Source organism: Parasteatoda tepidariorum, chromosome 8, assembly GCF_982258835.1.
Source record: "Parasteatoda tepidariorum strain Cologne lab strain chromosome 8, Ptep-v5.0, whole genome shotgun sequence".
Classification (NCBI taxonomy): domain Eukaryota; kingdom Metazoa; phylum Arthropoda; class Arachnida; order Araneae; family Theridiidae; genus Parasteatoda; species Parasteatoda tepidariorum.
In genome coordinates, this window is record NC_141762.1 from 88,539,254 (window position 1) to 88,559,368 (window position 20,115).

The window sequence follows — 20,115 nt, forward strand, 5'->3', positions numbered from 1 at the left end:
CTGTGGGTACGCTCAATGTTTTGCTGTTAAATATTTTAAGCACACTTTAACAAAACCATTGGCTTGCGATGTGTAGTTCCTGCCATAATCAGAGGGCACAAATAACTGTAAATACACAAGAAAACTGATACGTATCGTGTCCATCAAAAAATTAAAAGATTTAGTTTAGAAATATAAAGGGCTGAGAGACGGAGTTAATGTGAACATTAGACTATAGAATGGACAAAGATCATTCAAAAACACCGTAAATTTTGGCAAGAGGGAAAAAATGCGTCACATTTTCATATGTAGTTGCAAGACACAACGTGTAATTTTTAAGTAGTAGGGATGGTGATCCCATAGAATAAAACTAAATCATTAAAAAAATTAATTGAATTAAAATTAGAAAAAATTTTTAGCTTCAAAATGTTTCAAAAAAGTATGGATAGGAGGGTCCGGATCCCCCCCCCACCTCCTCTTAGCTGCATGGCTGACGGAAACACAATGACTTCACACAACTTTGGTACTTGTCTTGTACATATCGATCGTGGGGATCTACTCTATGACAGAATTTAAGGAGGGTGGTAAAGTCAGCCCTAGTAGGTTTGGAGGTCTTATATTGTCCTATGTTGGCTAGTTTTCATATAAAATAGGTGTGAAGGCTAGAGTGCTCCCTACAATAGATAAACTTGAAAGATGTTCATGCTGGCAGCTGAGTACAGCGGGAGACTAATTAAACACCAAAAGAGGAAACGTGTAAAAAAGGCAAAAATATTAACTTCAAAGTTTTATGTCAACAAATATTTATCCGACAAGTTTATTTACGTGAAGATAGAATTTAATTCCTGAGAAAATAAAATATTTTATTTTTTAAAATACGCATCGTCTCAGAATGAATTGATCGTAAGGCATGATTACCAGTCGATCACCGCAATCATGCATCATTGACAGTGTTCAGTGAGAGGGATGATGATCAGTCTGGGAAGGGAACGAGAAGTGGGTTGCATCGGTTTTCGTTAAACTCTTCTAATATATAGTGCTTGACTTCACGCACTGGTTGTTGAGCTACAAAAGTGGTGGAGCCAACCTCTCTGCTGAAAATTGCAATTGGATTATCCTCAGGGATGTTTCTCTGATCGTTGTAGGTGGGTGTGTAGTTTACTTACGTCACACTAAATTTTCTCAATAGAGTATTGGCGATGGTCTGGAAAACGGGTCTTTCTTAAGGATGATCCGAACCCATGCCATGTTAGGCCACTTCCTCAATTTTGACATAGATCTGAAGGGGAATTTAATTTTCTAGATACCTGTACCCATGGTATTGCTGAAAGATCCGATCACTGATTTTGTGATTTATCTTTAACCCCGGCTCTCTGGTCCAGAATCCAATTCTCAAACCACTGAGCTAACACCGCCACTGACAATCGCCAATAGTCTGCTGTGAAGCTGTAGTGCGTTGCAGATAAAGTACTATGCATTGCAGTTTTAATCCTCTGCAGAGGGGATGGCACCTCCGCTTCGGTAGCCCGACGACCTGTAAGCGAAGCAGAGCAATTTACGGTAGAACAGTTTAACGAGGACCAATGCCGCACACCCTCGGTCTCAACGCAGATTGATCCAAGTTTTCACCAACCCGCACACTGACCGCAACCAGTGATACTTGACTTCAGTGATCTACTGGGAACCGTGTCTTAATGATCAGTCCACTGCGGGACAATAATTAAAGTAAACAATAATAAATAACTGCGGGACAAAAGTAAATAATTTAGTATTCTGTACTTCAACTTTTTTTTTCGTCATACCAATAAGAACCTGATTGGTGAAACATTTTTTACTCATAAAAAATTCACTAATCAGGCTTGAGAAATATTTCTGGCAGTGAGAATGTTCCTTCAAAATCTTCCTCGTTCTCACCTCAGTTTTATTAACGCACCTCCGGAGATATCGGAGGTTCGCTGACGGATCAATTCTCAAGGACCTTGGAAAACCTGCTGATTTGCAAAGTTTTCGCGAAAAAAATGCATCCAATTACCAATCAGGTTAGCATTTTCTCTAGATGTTGATCAGAAGTGCGTGAATCTCATACAGTAAGAATGACTCTTCACGCTTTGTGAAACGTTTGGTGGGCGATACCACTCGGCCAATGCCCGTCTTTAGCTTCGTGACAAAAAAAAATATCATCGTAATCGTTAGATTTAAAAAAACATTTGCTTACAAGCGCATTTAATATGGAAATTTGTTAGATTTAAAATTGTTGATTAAAAAATTATGTACATACATATGACGAATTTTTTTTAGCGTTATTAATTATGTTGTAACTCGCCTGAGCTAAAGCAAAATGGCTTTGTTTGAAGACACCTTCATTGTATTTGTAACTCAGGTATGTTTTTGAATTTTAAAGCATTTTTTGTATTGTAGTTAAAGCTGTGTTTAATTATCATAATATTTCAGGTTTTATTTTTTGCTGGTGGTTGGGTTTTTTTCATGAAGCAATTGTTCCGAGATTATGAGGTAATACAGTTTCTCTATAATATTTTGCTTTTCTTTGTTTTTGCATATGATTTTTAAAAGATTTCTGTATCATGATCGGCGGCAGAAAATTCGGGGATATTTCCGCATCCTGATCAGTCGTGCCAACTACAATCGCCAAGGTGCCAAATAGATTTTAAAATTGCAATTTAAAAAAAAAAAAACATGTAGATGTTTGTGAGATGGCTATGAGCTATACATGTCGTGATGGTACCTTTCTGTGATTTTTTTTTTTTTTTAGTTTCTCGCGGGCCGCTGCCTGGAAATTGCCAAGACTTGCCGATTATTCTGCCACAGATCAGGATGTGGTTATCTCCCCAGATTTTCACCCTGTGGTGGTTTAGAGTTGTACCTCTCTAGTTGATCCTCCAGCAGCCCGCAGGAAACTAAAAAGTACATCACAGGGGACCAACTCCCTTCTTCGTTTACATTGATTTTAAAATATTTGTACACATCGGGGAGGGGGAGAGATTTTTGTGGGGATCTTTCCGTATCGCGATCTGTTACTCCAACAGCAATTGCCAAGGTGCCAAATAGATTTTAATTTCGCAAAATTTTTAAAAAAAAAACATGTAGATGTTTGCCCGGGGGTGGCTATGAGTTATACCTTTCGAGTTGGTCCGTTTCTGGGATTTTTTTTTTAGTTTCTTGCAGGCCTCTGCCCAGAAATTGCCAAGACTTGGCGATTATTCTGCCACAGATCACGATATGGATATCTCCCCATCTTTGTATCCTGATCTTTCACAGAATAATCACCAAGTTTTCGCTACTTTCGAGCAGCGGCCGTCAAGAAACTGAAACAACACCACAGCAAGGGACCAACTTGAAAGGTATAACGTGTAGCCACCCCTAGACAAACATCTACATATTTTTTTAAAATTTTTTTTACCAGTTTAAAATCTATGTGGCGTGGCAGATCACAATACGGAAATGTCCCTGAAAAATTAAATTTAATATAATATAATTAAACATATATTTTTTTTTTAATAATAATCTTTTGAATCTTCATTTCTTTGAATGAACATATAATTTTTAAGTGTTTGGATATCACAGCTTTAATGTAAAAATATCTATTAAAATAAAATGATGATGTTCGAAAAGTGCATAAAATAAAATACAGCATTATCAAATCCATTTTCTGATTATTTAAAAAGTTAATTAAATAATGTAAACTAAGTAGTATTTTTTTTATCTTACATTAATCATTATACTTATTTCAATCAAAAGTATAAATAGAATAAATGAGCTTGTCTAAGTTTTATATTTTACTTTTCGATTTTTGTATACATTTTTTTTTTTCAGTATTAAAATATTTTATGATATGATTTTATGAATTTTTTTTCCTATTTTTAAAATGTGTAGTTTGCATTAAAACAAAGAATATGCAGAATTCCTTTTGAATATTTTCTTTGTATTTCATTTTATTTAATGTTGTAGTCCAGGCCAATTTACTAATGTTTATCGGTGCCTTCACAAAATACTTTTTCTTAAAGTTTTATTTTTGTATCCCGTAAGAAACGATAAATCCATATTTTTGTGTTGATTTTTTAATATAGTAATTTTTAATTTTCACAAATTATGTCTAAATTTTCACAAAATTGGTGCCTCTCAAAAAACCTAGACAGACCCCTGATTATGTTAATAAGCAAATCTCAGATATCTTGTGGGCTGAAAAAAAAACAGGATATTATTTGTTACAGTATGTACATGTAATAGACTACTTTTAAAAAAAGGCAGCAAACTATAAAATATCTAACTTGATCTTTCTTTTAGTTTTACAGTAAGGGCAAATTTTATTTTTAACAAATACTCTATGATAAATTTGATTTATTTCTCAAGATTTTCTCCTAATTGATCTTTATTGTTTATTTGTTGACAATTTTTATTTTATAATTTAACTTATCAAATAGAAAACTTTCAGTAATTTTACACAAATTTATAAAAGTATCTTCCTCAAATCCGAGTTATTCTTGTAATAACTGAATTTTAAATTAACCATTAATTGAAAATTTCTTCCTGTTCCTGAAATCTCATTAAATCAAAGCGTGCAATAAACTAGTTGGACAGTTTAATACCGATGGCTGGGTTCTAAACAATAGCTTGTTAGTGAACACTTTAGTTGTGTAATAGATTTTTACTTAGTGCTAATTTATGTCTGTAATATTTATTTAGGTTCATCATGTATTTGTACAACTTATGTTCTCCATTACATTTTCTCTTTCCTGTACGATGTTCGAGTTAATCATATTTGAAATTCTTGATGTTTTACATTCCAGGTAAAGATCTTGCACTATTAATTTTATGTACCAAAGTACTATTTAGGATAATAAATACACAAATTTCCTTGTTGAATAATTTCTCCATTAAATAGCAGGAGGTTTTATCATGGTGGGATAGCGGAGGGCCTCTTTTGCTTTCTTAGAAAAGCTTTGGGTCTTCTATTGTGACTGGAAATAGTTTTATTTATTTCATTCTCTCTCTTTTTTTCTCTTTTTTAAAAAGAATATGCTAGGATCTTCTGGAAGATGTTTTGGTTCCTTTTTTTTTTTTTTTTCAAATTTGTTTTTCAACAATTCTTTTCTCTTTCTTTTTATCTTTTAAAAAGTAAATTGCATATAAAATTACGTTCAGTATACACATGCAATTTTAATAATTAATACACAAAATAGCTATGTAAAATTTTAAACCTATATTAAGAATTGTATGCAATCTAATTACATAATATATTTAAATCCATAATATAGTTATGTTGCATATTATGTGTCAATTAACACTCCTTCAAGGCGTCAATTTTGTGATAAGCTGAGTTTTGTGATAATTTGCGATTTATTTCGTTTTTATACACTTTTTTGAAAAACTTTATTGCTGAGAATGTATTGTTTGTAATTTGTACATTGGAACTTATGAATCAAAATTACTATATATATATATAGTAATATATATGTATAGTTATATATATATATATATATATATATATATATATATATATATATATTGGGTGGAAATAATATAGAATATTTCCGCGAACTTCAAATTAATCCTTGAATGTTGATTAATTTTTAAAACAATAGCTGATGCTATGTGAATGAATAGTTAATTTAACTAAATTCTGGCTCAATGACCCAAACCTATTTGAATGTTAAATTTATATAAAATTTGTATAAAGGTTTTAAAATGAATGTGTTTATTTATTTGTTATTTTTTACATTAATCCCATAATGCCTTATTACGCAACATATTTTGACAAATATATTTAGTCACGGCTATACATTTATTAAAAATTAAATTAATTTATTTCTTTTCTAATGATTATTTTATTTTTAAACATAAATTGTCTATAAAACTATCTTTATTCAACACTCACAATTAAATATATTGGTAAATAGTTTTCTTTTTTATAGTTAGAGCTGTCTTTTTTCCGGTTGGCAGCTAGATTTTTTTGTTTTATTGATATATATGTACTGTTTCAATGTTATTAATATTTTTAAAATATTTGATTACTTATTTCTGTTGATTTAGTTCTAGGTATGTTCATTGGAAACTAGGATTATATGCTATACTTTTTATGTTGATCGTCGTGTTGCCTTTTTATATTGGCTACTTTGTTTTAAGTAATATTAGATTTGGTAAGTAATTATTTGCGGTGACAGTATTTTTTTATTTGTATTTTTATATATATTTAATGTACCAAAAAGTGTGTAATTTTAAATTACGCATTAATGAAAATTTAAAATAACTCAAAGGATGAATAATTTTTACTATACAAATATTTTTATATTGCATAGTATACAAATATATATATATATATATATATATATATATATATATATATATATATATATATATATATATATATATATATATATATATATATATATATATATATATAATTTTACTATACAAATATACATATTTTACTATACAAATAAACATATTTTACTATACAAATATATCTATAAAATATATTGTAAATATATTTTATATATTACATGATGATATTGTTAGTTAAATGATTTTAAGCTAATTGTTTGATTTAGAAGCTGTTAAGTCAAATCAATAACCATTTCTCATCTAATATCCAATAATATTGATAGTGTTGTAAAGTCTTGAGGGAGAAAAATACATAAGGCATGAAATTCTTTCTCAAATCTATGATTTCCTCTTCTAATTCTCCTGTAATTTTTCCTTTATTCCTAATTTTTATCATTAGTATTTTCTAATTTTTGTTCTGTTTCTAAGCACATTGAAATAACCACTTTGCAAAAAAGTTTCTATTGTGTACTTTTCGAAATGGAAACAAAGTGATCACATAAATTTTTAATTGTATGGATTAATAACAATTCTATTTAATTTTCTTTGTTCTATTTGCTGATCATTCATTAATTAATTTTGTTAAAGTTGTTTGTTTTATAACTTGAACTGTGGTTTCTATAGTCAGTTTTGGTGAGTCTCATAATACTTATAAAATGATTTTGTTTTCATGTATTAGTATATTCTTAATTACAGCTTACTAATATCCCATTATTCTTAGAGAATTTTAACCTGCTAATCTGCTAGTGATATATCTGAATAAGTTCAAGACTTGCTTTAAATTTAGTCTGTACTCTAATTTGATACTTTTTACCACATGAAGCAGTATGTAAACAAAAATGTTGTTAAATATTCTGATTGCAAAATAATCTTTGAAATTGTTTTTCAAATGCATTGTTATGTTTATGGATATTGTAATCAACAAAAAGAAAAGTATCTGATTATGCTCTGTGTTTCACCTTTTTATGAAGGGAAAAGGGGTGTCATTCCCTCTTCAAATACATTATTCCAATTTTATTGTTTTATGTCTTCTCTCTCTTTTTTTTTATAGAAATCTTTTGCCTAATTACATTCTGATTTAAATTAATTTTTTAAAGAAAGGAAAAACTGTATGCTTACATTATCAAAGCCAACAATAGAAAAAAAAACTATTCTTTCCAAAATAATTCTAATTTTTTGATGGTAATAAAAAATATAAATGCTTTAAAATTTTAAAAAAGATTGGGAAAAGTTACTTTTGAAGTATTAAATATGGCTAATTTCTAGACCTTACTTATGTATTACATTTTTGTGTTATATCAGCATATGTATTACAACAACATTATTTTAAATTTTTTTTATAGTGCAGAAAAAGTTGATAAAACCACTGACAGTGGTTTCATGGCTGGTATTTATGTATTTGTTCTGGAAAATTGGAGATCCATTTCCTATTTTAAGTCCCAAGCATGGTATGAGTTTATTTTTAATTTTTCTTGTATTAATGTAGTTTAAGATTACTAATTATCAATGATTGTCTCGGCAATCTTAAGATATTTAATATTAAAAATCATATCCTTAAATAAAGCAACAAAAAAAACATGAATAAAGCAGAAAAATTAATTAATTCATTCATTCATTGAAATTCATTCTGAATTATTTGCTGCGCCAAACCAAGCACTCTCATCGAGTGCTTGGTTTGGCGCAGTAATTTGAAAAACACTGCGCCACTGCCAAAACAATGCAACCCTTGTCTTAGATTGATTTGCATATGATTATTGGCCAGTTAGGGAGTAATGACACAAATGAATTTAGCATCTGATATCTTATTTTTAGCTGTTTGAATTAAGGTAATTTAAATTATTATTTGTTTTGAAGGTATATTATCCATTGAGCAAGGCATTAGCAGAATAGGAGTCATTGGTGTGACATTGATGGCCTTGTTGTCTGGATTTGGTGCTGTTAATTACCCATATACTTCAATGGCATATTTTATGAGGTATTGTTTAATCAGTCTGTCCTGTATCAATTAAAAGTATGCAGTCAATAAATGGAAAAATCTTTATTATGTTTTAAGTTGTTAATTCTTCAGGGTGCATAGCATTTTTAAAATGTAATTTAAGGTGCTTATTTTCGTGTTTTAAAAGCCTTTAAAGGTGCTTTTTTTCATTGGGTGTTTTTAAAAAGTGCTTAATTTTCCTTTTTCCAAAATGAGATGTTTCCTTTACCATGTTGAATTTCGTCAGGAATTATACAAAATGACATTATTCAACATTTTCACAATTGATTCAACCCCAATCTATTTCGGCGTACCCACGGTCCGTAGCGTATGAAAGCGTCATTCGTTTTACGTCCTTCAAAATTTCCTAGTTTTTGACAATTGTCAAAAACTATACAAGTTTTTTTTTTTTGACATGTTAAAACCGTCAATTGTCAAAAACTTACCAACCCTGCTTATTTATGATATTTTTTTAAAGTGCTTAAAAATATTTTTACGTGCTAAGGTGCTTATTTTTTGTTGAAAAGTTTGGCTGCACACTTTGTTCTTAACATTTAAAATTTTAAATTATTGTATGGAGCATGATACTTGACCTGATAATTATATTTTATGTTTGCATAATGTTATCTTAAATATTTTCCAATAAATGATAAAAATACATCTTAATCTTATCTTTAAATTTAGAGTTTATTTTTTTATTATTATTTGAAATGTTTTTTTATTTTTTATAACTGATTATATCGACTTAGATTTTCAAGATTGAAAGTTGTAAATATTTCTGAATTGTTATTTGAATGGGTATAATATGTTTTACAATTATTGCTATTTATCACATTGACATTTTATTAATAGAAATATGAATATTTTGCCCTTGAATTGATTATTTGCAATATCAATTGAATTACTTCATTAAGAATATAATTTTAATTTTGGCAAATTTCTGTAAAAAAAATTATAATTCTATTCAAACAAATTTCTTGTTTATTTTAAATTCTTAGTAATCGTATACTGATTTGACGGTTTCATAATTTTTCCTGAGGCCAACTTTGGTCCAGCATATATGCATCAAGAATGAAGGTACCTCAAGATTCCTATCGCATCAGAAAAATTGAATTTGTCAAAGAATTTGACTGTCTCATGAAGGAAAAAAAAATTAGAATGTTGCATTTTTAACAAAAACTTAGAAACATCCTATAACAAACTTTATTAGGATAGATTATTTTTAAAATTATCTATCCTAGAATTCATAACAATAGGTAGCCCGTGAGGTTTGAAGTAAATAAATATAGCTTCCATTGCAATAATTTCTTCTACAAATTACACTTCAAACTGACTAAAACCATCTTAAGATTTATTAAAATTCAGATCTAAATTTGTATAAAATGTTTGTTCTTTAAACAATTTTTTTTTTTGTATATATCACCATATTTGCAATTTAATGTGCTTTCCACTTTATTCTTTATAAATTTTTTATAGTTTAAAAAAAAAAAAAAAAAAACTTACTGCATAAAAAAACAAAAACGATAATTTGAATTAAGTGCTAGTATTTTTCTTTAAATAGTCTTAGATTATGATTATGAGTTGGTAATTTGCTACTGTTTTTCTTGCTGACATATTTACAGTATTAAAATATTATATTAAAATAGTCTGTTAAAACAATTTTGTAGTAGCTTAAAATTTTTATGTATTTTTTGTAGAAGCTTAAAATACTTAGTGTTGGAATTATATTTTAGGAATGTTTCACCGTCAGATATTCAGTCTCAGGAGAAAAAGGTCATGCAGACTTTAGATATGATAATTGTAAAGAAAAAGAGGTAATTTGCCCATTATATTTCTTAAGAGAAATATATCCATTGTTACTGCTCTATTTTACAGCAGATCTCAGTTTTATTTGATTGCCTTATACAGCTAAAAATATTCAAAGAAATTGAAATTGACATAGTTTGTGCAAATACAATGATCTTTAAATAAATTTTTTTCAATAGGGTTAATTAAATAGAAATTTTTAAACGTAACTTAGTACTTTTTGATAGCCTGGCATAATAACTTTGTCTCCTACTCAAGGGCTTATGAACATAAATGCTGTTATTAAATAGAATTTTAATTTGAATCTTAAATTTTTTCTGTGAATTAAATTTTACCTTAATTGTTGTTAGAGCCTTAAATTTAGATCTGTGTTATGCTCACACTTTTTTATGAACTGCCCAAGAACATATGAATATTCTTTTCAGATTAGCTTTACATGAAAGGGAAAAGCAACAACAGTCAACTTTGTCTCATGCTACATCTGGGATTTGGAGTATGCTTAAAAGTGTTACCACATCCTCCAGCAGCTCTGTTGAAAGTATCCTTATTTCATTTGATTATAAACAATTTTGTTGTATCACAGACAAATTCAGTATATACTGTTGTGTGTTGAAATTGTGTGATAAAAGTTCTCAAGGTTCTAATTATTTTCATAGAAACTAAGTTCTAACTATGGTTTGTGGAAAAGGTTTGGTTTATTTTTAAAATCACTAATTGGCTATAAACTTTTTCTATATACCGTTGTAGGAGCAGATTTTGGGTACTTTCTAATAACGTTTTGAAAAACTTTTGATTGTGAAATTTTCAAAGGTATTAGCAGTTAAGACAAATAAAATTTTACAGAATTGGTAGGAAAATTTGCAGTGATTGGAAAATTTATTACCCTAGAGATACTGAATAGAAATGGTTTTTTTTTTTTTTTTTTTTTTTTTTTTTTTTTTTTTTCCAAGGAGTTTGTTTAATGCTATAAGAATTACAAAAATATTTTCCCTGGTCCAAATAATTTCTAACTGGGCGATTTGTTTCCATGGCCTTATTAGATTTTTAAAATTAATTTAAATTAATTAAATTTAGCCTATACAATATTTAAATTCTTAATATCTAATTGATAACTGCAAATGAATCTTTATATAGTTTTTTTTTTTTTTTTAATGTTTAAACAGCTTTAGTGATACATATTTATAAAAAGTAGAAGGATGTAAAAGCTGTCCTAAAGCAAAACAGAGATGTGCTTCACTATCTAATTTTTTCTAATGGTTTTACAGGAGAGCAAAGTTTTTTTCATTTAATTTTAATTATACTTCTTTTTCTAACTGTTCAGAACTGCTTATTTTTTCTGCTATTCATTGGTAAAATAAAATAAATGGATCTCTGCCAGTATTAAAAATGCCACCCTTTAAATTTTATTCTAGTTCACATGTAAATTTATGTTCTATATTTTACTAATGTAGGATTGCCACAGGCGACTTATTTGCAATTATTTTTGGCCTGAGGTGACTATGGCAGCTTTTTTTTTTGCCTGAAAGGCTAAAAAAGCAACTATTTTCAAGAAAAGGAGACTATTGGGAGACTTTTCTGTACTCATAGCGATGTTTTTCAGTATTAATGGGGTTGACAACCTGCGGCCTGCAAAAGTTTCTGAACACAGTGAATTTTTTCTTTCTTAAAAAATAAAGAATATTGAAAATTTTGAATTTCAAGTTTGAGTCATCACTTTTTAATGCACTAAATTTGCACAGATTCCATTGTAAGTCTATTTTGTTTCCTGTTATTGCTACGAAATTCTGCTTGATTTAAAAAAAAAAAAATTTTAGATGCAATATTACGATGCATGAATTTCCAATTTTGAGTAATCACTTTTCACTATCTATATATATATATATATATATAGAGAGAGAGAGAAAATTTTTTAGAAAAAGTATTTTTTTATATGAATTCTAGTAATTAAAATTTTAATTTTCTGCAACTATACTTTTTCTTTTATATAAAAATTCAGTGCTATTCACTATTCTATTCACTAACGTTTATATAAAAATTATCATATTTGCCACTAACTTTACTAAATGGATCATCGTATATGATAATTAAGTCATTTATAAAATTTTAGTCTTATTATTGAGGAAATTTTGTTCTTATTTAGGCAACTATTTTCGTTCTTTCAGGCTACAAAGCGCAACTATTTTGTTCAAATTTTTTCTGTAGCAACCCTGCTCATGTAATGTTACTGATTTTTTAGAATCGCTCAATGGTTACAAACAAATGTAGGTCTACTTCCCTAAAAATTGTACTCATATTGCTTGAAAAGTGTTTTTTAATATTAATTAATAAACCCCATTGTTTTTCTTCAAAACCTTAAGATATTAGTCAGCTAAAGCAAGATATCCGAGCTTTAGAAGAGTTGAGTAGACAACTCTTTCTGGAAGCAGTTGATATTCATAACATGCAGGTATGCATTTTATTTTTAAAATTAATAAAACAGTTTAGATATCGATAATTCATAAATATTTTCAAAATGTTTATTAAAATAAGATGGGTTTAGTTTCAGTGTAATGTAAAATTCTATTTCAGTGAAATGAGTTAATCAGCAGTTAATTTTATTTCTTAACAACTGTTTGACAAAGAATTTTTATTAAACTTATTTTTCATATTTTATTTATTATTTTGCATTAATTTACGTGAAATTATTATATTTATCATTTTAATAACTTATGGTTGTGAAAAGCAGCATGAAAAACTGGCATCTTTTTCTGCATTGAAGGCAATTATTTGTGCCGCAGAAAAAAGCTTACTTCAAAACAATAATTTTTTAAAATTTTCAGTTATTTAGATCTAGAGAAAGCAGTTATTCATCTTTAAAGTTTCTTTAATTTGCAAAATAAATTATTAATAAGTTATGAATTTTAAAAAAATTTCAAGTTTTTTCATTTATTTGGATTTTATATTTTAGTACAAATATAATTCCGATAATCTATATCTAACAGATTTTTTTTTAATAAATATTGGACTGTTTTTTATAACTAAAAAATACCAAATGTCTTTTTGCTTGTAATTAGAGCGTCAAGTAGGGACACCAGTGTCAAAGGATTAACTCATTTTTTTTATGTATATTTCAGACATTTTATGTTGTGTTGCGAATATATTTTGTTGAGGAATTACCAGTTTTTGTTGAGGCCTGTTAGATAATGTATAATAAATTCAAAAGAAATTCTTTAAGACAGTTAAATCTAAGTATTAAGCAGTCTACAAATAATTAATGTAGTTAGAATTGTTGATGGTTTTAGTTCATGGAGAAGCTCTCAAAATATTAGTTCTTAGTTGCAAATCAGTTTATCTCGAATGATAGTTTGATTTCATTATATTCATAATAAATAATAGGGTGCATAGCATTTTTAAAAAGTGCTTAAAGGTGATTATTTTAGACTTTCATTTTTTAAAAGCCCTTAAAAGTGCTTTTTTCATTGGATGTTTTTAAAAAGTGCTTAATTTTCCCTTTTCCAAAATGAGATGAATTTTCTTTACCATATCAATTTTTGCCTGCCTCGAATTATGCAAAAAGCGTGGTTTTTACATTGTTCCATTCAACATTTTCATAATTCATTCAACCACAATCTATTTCGACATACCATCAGTCCGTAACGTCTGAAAGCGGCAATCATTTTATGAAATTCTTGCGAGTTCGAATACTGAGCTGGATTCATTGGGAAGGATTCATGCATTCTCGTGAGCAGCTCTGCTGCCTTTTGCAAGAGAGATAATCTTTTTAAATAATTGCAAAATTAATTATTTATAATTTTAAATAAAAAGAAAATTTACACAATTATGTAAAGTAATTATAAATTTAAAAAATTTAATGATTCACTCAATATTGAATGTATTTAAAATTGTGCATAAATTGTTTTTATGGTGGTGAATATATTCATGAAAAGTATTCTTTGCCAGAAACTAATAATTTTATTATGATATGAACTTAGAAAACTATTTTGCATTTTCTTAACATACATATATGAAGAACTTTCAACAATATGAAGGAAAAAATAATTATTAGTATACATGTCCTAATTGTAATATTTTTTTAAAGTGCTTAAAAATATTTTTTGAGTGCTTAAAAAGTACTTAAAAGGTGCTTATTTTTTGTTGCAAAATTTGGCTATGCATATAACATTTCTTCACAAGCATGTACAAACCTAAAATAAACATGTAAAAATATTGTTTACACTCAGTGTGACTATTCCTGTTTCAATTTGTTTCAGAAAAAGTATTTTTGGTCATTTTTCATTTTTTTTATTTAAATGATCATAAATAATTGTAACTAAGTGTTAAGCTCTATAAATTATTTGTTTTAATACTCTTATTTTTTATTTAAAAATAAAACTTAATTTTTGTGCAAATTATTTATAATTTATCCCTAATTGTTATTTTGATATACAAAGTTATCATCACATAAGTAATTTGCCATTGAATAACCGTAGAAAAATAATAATTTTTTTGAATTTATAAAGTTGAGTTTGTTCAATTTTAGAAAATTTATTTTATGCATTTATAGGAAAGAATTGAATGGTCCAAAACACTGAAGGGAAAATATTTTAATTGCTTAGGATACTTTTTCTCCTTGTATTGCATGTGGAAAATATTTATTGTAAGTATATTTAGACCATAAATATATTTTTTTATTTTCACATTTTATTTTTGTAAGTTGATTTTTATTTTTGTTTTTATTCTTTATAACAAAAACTATATATTAAGATTACCATTTATTTCTTGTGCAAAATATTTTAGTTAATTTTTTTTAGAAAAAGTGTATTTTTTATGTACTAACGTTTGAAATTATCATTTAAGAAAAATCGGTTTTTGAATTATGGTCCAGTTTAGAAAAAACATAATTAAACCTATTTTGTATCAGCAATGTTATTATTACTTATGTTAATTAAATTTCTTACTCTGAGTTTATTTTTAAAAATATTTTGATTAAAAGTTCTCTTATTTCTACTAGTGTTAAACTTAGCACTGTTTTAGTGATGCACAATTTAAATTTTTGATTTTCAATGTAAATCTTTTTTTTTTTTTTTTACCTTGTGTGAAAAATGTCTTGTTTAATAATGCCAGGAGACCATAAGCAAAACAAATTTCAATTCCTTTTGTGTTCATCATGAAATGTTCCCTTTTATTTTTGGGGCGAACTCTGGTTTTTCATTCCAATATATTACTATTAATATACTAATATATTATTATATTATTATTAATATACTAATCTGACATATAAATTTCAAATATGAGCTATCACTTTTTTGACGCTTTTGATTTTCAGTGATTGTATCTTAATTTCATATCTTTTGAAGAACGTTTTCACAGTTTTTTTTTTTTGAGATTATCATTTCCAGTTCCCTTTATGTGGTTTTTACAAATTCGGATTTTTTTTTATCGGATGTTATTAAGATGTACAAATTTCAAATTTGAGTAATCCTCTTATGACCCATTCAATTTGTGACAGTTCCATCTTAATTTCACGTCATTGTATGATAGATTTTTAAGTTATGATATTGCAACGTGCAATTGAATTCAATTGTGCATTCAATAATCCACCTCTTTTCTAATGCATTTTGGCCATATATGCCTGATTTTTTTTTAAAATCTGGTATTTTGTTTATGGTGTCATTAAGTCAAGCATGCATTTCAAGCTGCAAGGATTCACTTTTTGACTCCCTCAGTTTGTAATGATTCTATCGTAAATCTGTGTCATTTATCGACAAATATCTGTCTTTTTTTCCCATCTATTTCGGTGCAATTTTTTTCACAACTCTGATATCTTTAATATGATATTATGGTTATCAAATTTTTTAGCAGTTATTATAGTTACTTTTCATATTTCAGCCATTTTAGCATCGTTTTTAAAATCCCAATACTTTAAAAACATTATTATTACAAGCAACATTTTCAAAATACTCATTCTAAAATTAGTTTTTGGATTGTTCTAATTTAACTGCTTAATTATAGGTTAAACTATCTCTTTGAAAATAAGATTTTTTTTAATGAAAAAATTTAGAACTTGGTATAATTTAGATTTTTGAAAAGTTATGCAAAATTTAGTGAAATGCAACACTCCTTTGTGTGATGGATGTTCTTTTTAATGGAGATATAATGCCTTTTTCAGTTTCTAGCACCCTGCCCTTTTTAAAGTTTAAAATAAATAACTTCTGCCTTATCCTTGTATGATGTATTTGAAAGTGTTTGCCTTATTTTCAAATACGTAGTGTTTATTTAATAATTCATCTGTCCATTAATATTATTATTTTTATTTGACTTTCTTGATTATATATTTTAAATGATAAAATATTTTTTAATTAATAGAATTCAATATTAAATATTATCTGCGTGATACAAGGAATTTGAAAATGTCTTCTCACTAGACTAATCATTTGAATAAGTTTGACTGCCACCTATTTAATAAATTTTTTTATCTGTAATAAAAAAGGGTTATTTGTTTTTGTACTCAAGTATTTACTTTTTGCAGTGCACTTTCAATATTCTATTTGACAGAGTTGGAAAAGTAGACCCTGTCACCAGAGGAATTGAAATCTCTGTTAACTACATGAATATTAATTTTGATGTAAGTAGTTTAAATTTATAATGAAATATAGTAATAACCTGAATGATATAAAATTTTTTACTTAATTTTTATTTTTTATCAGGTGAAATTTTGGTCACAATATATATCATTTATCTTAGTTGGAGTTATAGTTGTGACTTCAATCAGGGGCTTGCTTATCACTTTAACAAAGGTAAAAATATGGTCTCCTTTTTGTCTGTAGTATAACACATTTTCTTTGTGATATCAGTTGAGTTTTTGATGTGGCAAAATTTAAATAGTTCCGAAATGCTATAGCATATCTCTCTGTTGAAAGTTATGTTTTATAACTGTATAGCTACTATTTTCTATTACAATTAAGAGTTATTGGTGCGAGAGCCAGTTATTATGGCTGTATTTTTTCTTATGTAATTAGTCGCATTAAACAATGATGTCATGAATCAAAATGCTTGTAATGTATGCATCATATTTTTGTTCATTAAATTAAAGCTTTTTGTTTCTTTTAGTTCTTCTATGCCATATCTAGTAGCAAGTCTTCAAATATTATTGTGTTGGCTTTGGCTCAAATAATGGTAAGTGCATAAATATTAGTTTTTTTTTTTTTTTCATTTAAACTTTCACTTTATTTACTTCCAATTGTTTTAATATCAGAATGAAACTTTGGTCTATGTTAGTTAATATCCTCTATTATAACTTTTTAAAAAAAATGCCAATGTCTTTTGGTTTCATTGAATTTCACAAGTGTCTCTTTGAAAATTCTGTTTTCTATTTCAGTTTAGATTTTTAAGTAGAGCTAATTAGGACAAGACAAAAATTCAATAAATTATAATTGAAAAATATATATGTAAAAAAATAACAATTAAAAAAAAGGAAAGAAACTTTCTTTTTGTAGTAAAGGAAGGTGTAAGAAGAAAAGGAATAACTGTTTTTAACTTATGAATTGGAAACTTTGCATGTATGAAACATCAATTATTATACTGAACTGTATTTATAACCCTAATTATTTTAGTTATTTGTTTGTCAGGTATTAACTTTACTAAATTAATTTTTTTAAGTTTAAAAAAAATGAACAAAAACTGGTTCTTTATTTTTAAATATAAAGATCAACTTTTGATATTTTATTTACTTTAACTAACCCTTCTTGTATCTAAAAATTTTGGTCTAATAGATTTTATTGTATCTATATAAGAAATTATGTGTATCACCAACAGAAAAGTATTGTCATAAACAGTACTGAAATACAAGTAATGATTATATGCTTAAAATGGTTTATATTTTAGGGAATGTATTTTGTTTCCTCTGTACTGTTAATTCGAATGAATATGCCATCTGAATACAGGTATGAATAAAATTCTTATGTTTCATTTCAATTTAGTTTTTGAACTTCTAGTCAATATCTTTCATAATGTAAAGAATTAGCAGCACAGATATTCAGATAAAACAGCAGCAAACTGAAAAAGTAATGAAAATTATTAAACAATAAAACTTGCAAAAATATTTAGTCAAAACTATAGAAGAGAAAAGTTAAGTAAAATGATATTATTTAGTTACGAATCTAAAAGCATAGTATTTCTCAATATTTTACAACTTAAATTTTTTAGCTTTTTTATACTTAATAACTGAACCATACAAAATTCAGTATTTTCTTATTTAAAAGTAGTCAGAAAATGTATGAAAAGCCTAAAGACTTCTCTCAACTAACGAGCCTAGGCACCCTTAAATATAAATGACAATGAATTTTTAATTGGCAATATGAAATCTCAAAGAAATGTTATCAAAAAAAAAATAATAATAATATGTATTTTTTGCTTGTTAAATTTGATTTAAAATATCTCTCCTAAAATAGGATATGAGGACACAGATTTTTAAACAATTATTTCTCTGGTGCTACCTATTTTGTAGCAGTTGTTGTGTAAAAGTGAAATTATATAAAACTATAACTGTAAAAATAAAAAATTGAGCTCTATTAGTTGTGTTTTCATATAGAATGGTACTTTAAATTAGTGTTTAGGATTTTTTTTAAAGATACTTTGAGAAATTTTATAATACTAATTTGAAATAGACTATTGAATAAAATCCTTTTAAAAATATATGTTTTGACAGTGTTTTCATCATAGAAAAAAAATGGGTGAGAATTTCTCACCCTTTCTCAAAAGCAGGGTGAGATTTCAAAAAGTTAAGTGAGATTTCTAAAAACTAAAAAAACACTAAAACTCTTAAAAAAAAATTATTTCTTTGATTATAATAAATTTTTAACGTCTTCTATTTTTTAAAGCATTGAATATTTTTGGTGCATCATCATAGAAGATTTTGCCTTTACAAGGTATTTGTCCATCTTACATAAGTGCATAAAAAATTTGAACGTCTTACATGAAGAAACCTTACCTACGGTGAACATGTGATTGTAGAGAAATGTGCTCTGAAAGGGGTTCCGTGGTTGTGTTCTGTTGTTCGAAAAGGTTCTAAACAATACTGGTAAATAGGGAAGCTAGATAATGGGGCAGATGATGAAAATAATGAAAGATCTAGGAAGAAAAGTGAAACGGATTTTTTTCTAAATGGCGTAATTCGAAGCTTTTTCCAAAATGCAAGAAATTCGCGAATTTTGAAATTGATTTATAGAATGTGCGAATTTCTCGCGGTAATCATTTTTTAATGCGAGAAAAGAAAAAAATATGCGAGATTCTCGCGTTCTCGCGCTGTAGTGAAAACACTGTTTTGAGATTCAGAAATATACTTGAAATTTTAAAATAAAATGTAGTTTTGATAATTAGATATTTACATATATATATAATAATATAATAAATAAATACAAGGAATCTGTATCTTGTAATATTTTGTATCTTGTTAATTTATACAATGCACCCTGTAATCTTATTTTGAAAAGCTGAAGTTGTTAAAATATTTTATCTCTATTGCAAAAGGGAATATCATAATTAGACTTTTTATTGATTATTAAAAATTCTTGATGTCTGGAGTATTTTATTTACTGTGCAATACTTCGCATAAAATCTCTATTTAAAAAAATATGCTTGTATAAGTTTTTTTATTTTATGTTGGAAGTTATATAAAAATTGAATTGGGAAATATCAACATATTGTATCATTGTTTCTTACATTCATTAAGCGTAGCTGTATTTGAATTCATTTATGAAAAGCTATTATTATTTATTTCAGATCAATTGTTTCTGAGGTATTAGGAGATTTACAATTCAATTTCTATCATCGATGGTTTGATGTTATATTTTTAGTTAGTGCTCTCTCAAGTATTGGATTTTTATATATTGCTCATAAACAATTACCAGAAGCGGATAATCTATAAAAAAAATTCCAATTTCGTTTTGTTACTTTTTTATCATTATTTATTTTAATTATTATTTATTGTTGGACATCATTGTACTTCTTCGTTAAAAATAAAAAATTATTTAATTATA

The 20,115-nt window shown here is 27.1% G+C and overlaps 1 protein-coding gene across 3 annotated transcripts; it reads left to right on the plus strand.

The window, feature by feature from the left end:
- The first annotated feature begins 2,128 nt into the window (after window positions 1-2,128).
- GPHR (Golgi pH regulator) lies at window positions 2,129-20,115 on the plus strand. 3 transcript variants are annotated; one of them, XM_043050457.3, is made up of 15 exons: window positions 2,129-2,359; window positions 2,431-2,490; window positions 4,681-4,784; window positions 6,028-6,134; window positions 7,662-7,766; window positions 8,173-8,293; window positions 10,027-10,107; window positions 10,525-10,637; window positions 12,457-12,545; window positions 14,643-14,735; window positions 16,608-16,703; window positions 16,786-16,875; window positions 17,189-17,254; window positions 17,963-18,021; window positions 19,859-20,115. In XM_043050457.3, the coding sequence occupies exons 1-15, from the start codon at window positions 2,318-2,320 to the stop codon at window positions 20,001-20,003; spliced, it is 1,371 nt and encodes a 456-aa protein (XP_042906391.1). In that variant the 5' UTR covers window positions 2,129-2,317; the 3' UTR covers window positions 20,004-20,115. The 3 variants fall into 3 exon arrangements, with proteins under 3 accessions (XP_042906391.1, XP_042906392.1, XP_071037210.1); XM_071181109.2 differs by lacking the exon at window positions 4,681-4,784 and having other exon boundaries at window positions 2,171-2,359; XM_043050458.3 differs by lacking the exons at window positions 16,608-16,703; window positions 16,786-16,875 and having other exon boundaries at window positions 2,159-2,359.

What these genes read in the sequence shown, in the direction of transcription:
- GPHR (XM_043050457.3), top strand. Translation starts at nt 2,318, where the DNA reads ATGGCTTTGTTTGAAGACACCTTCATTGTATTTGTAACTCAG. An exon ending in TTTAAGTAATATTAGATTTG is followed by an intron (nt 6,135 to 7,661) that starts GTAAGTAATTAT and finishes TTTTTTTTATAG; the next exon opens with TGCAGAAAAAGTTGATAAAA. An exon ending in TCAATGGCATATTTTATGAG is followed by an intron (nt 8,294 to 10,026) that starts GTATTGTTTAAT and finishes ATTATATTTTAG; the next exon opens with GAATGTTTCACCGTCAGATA.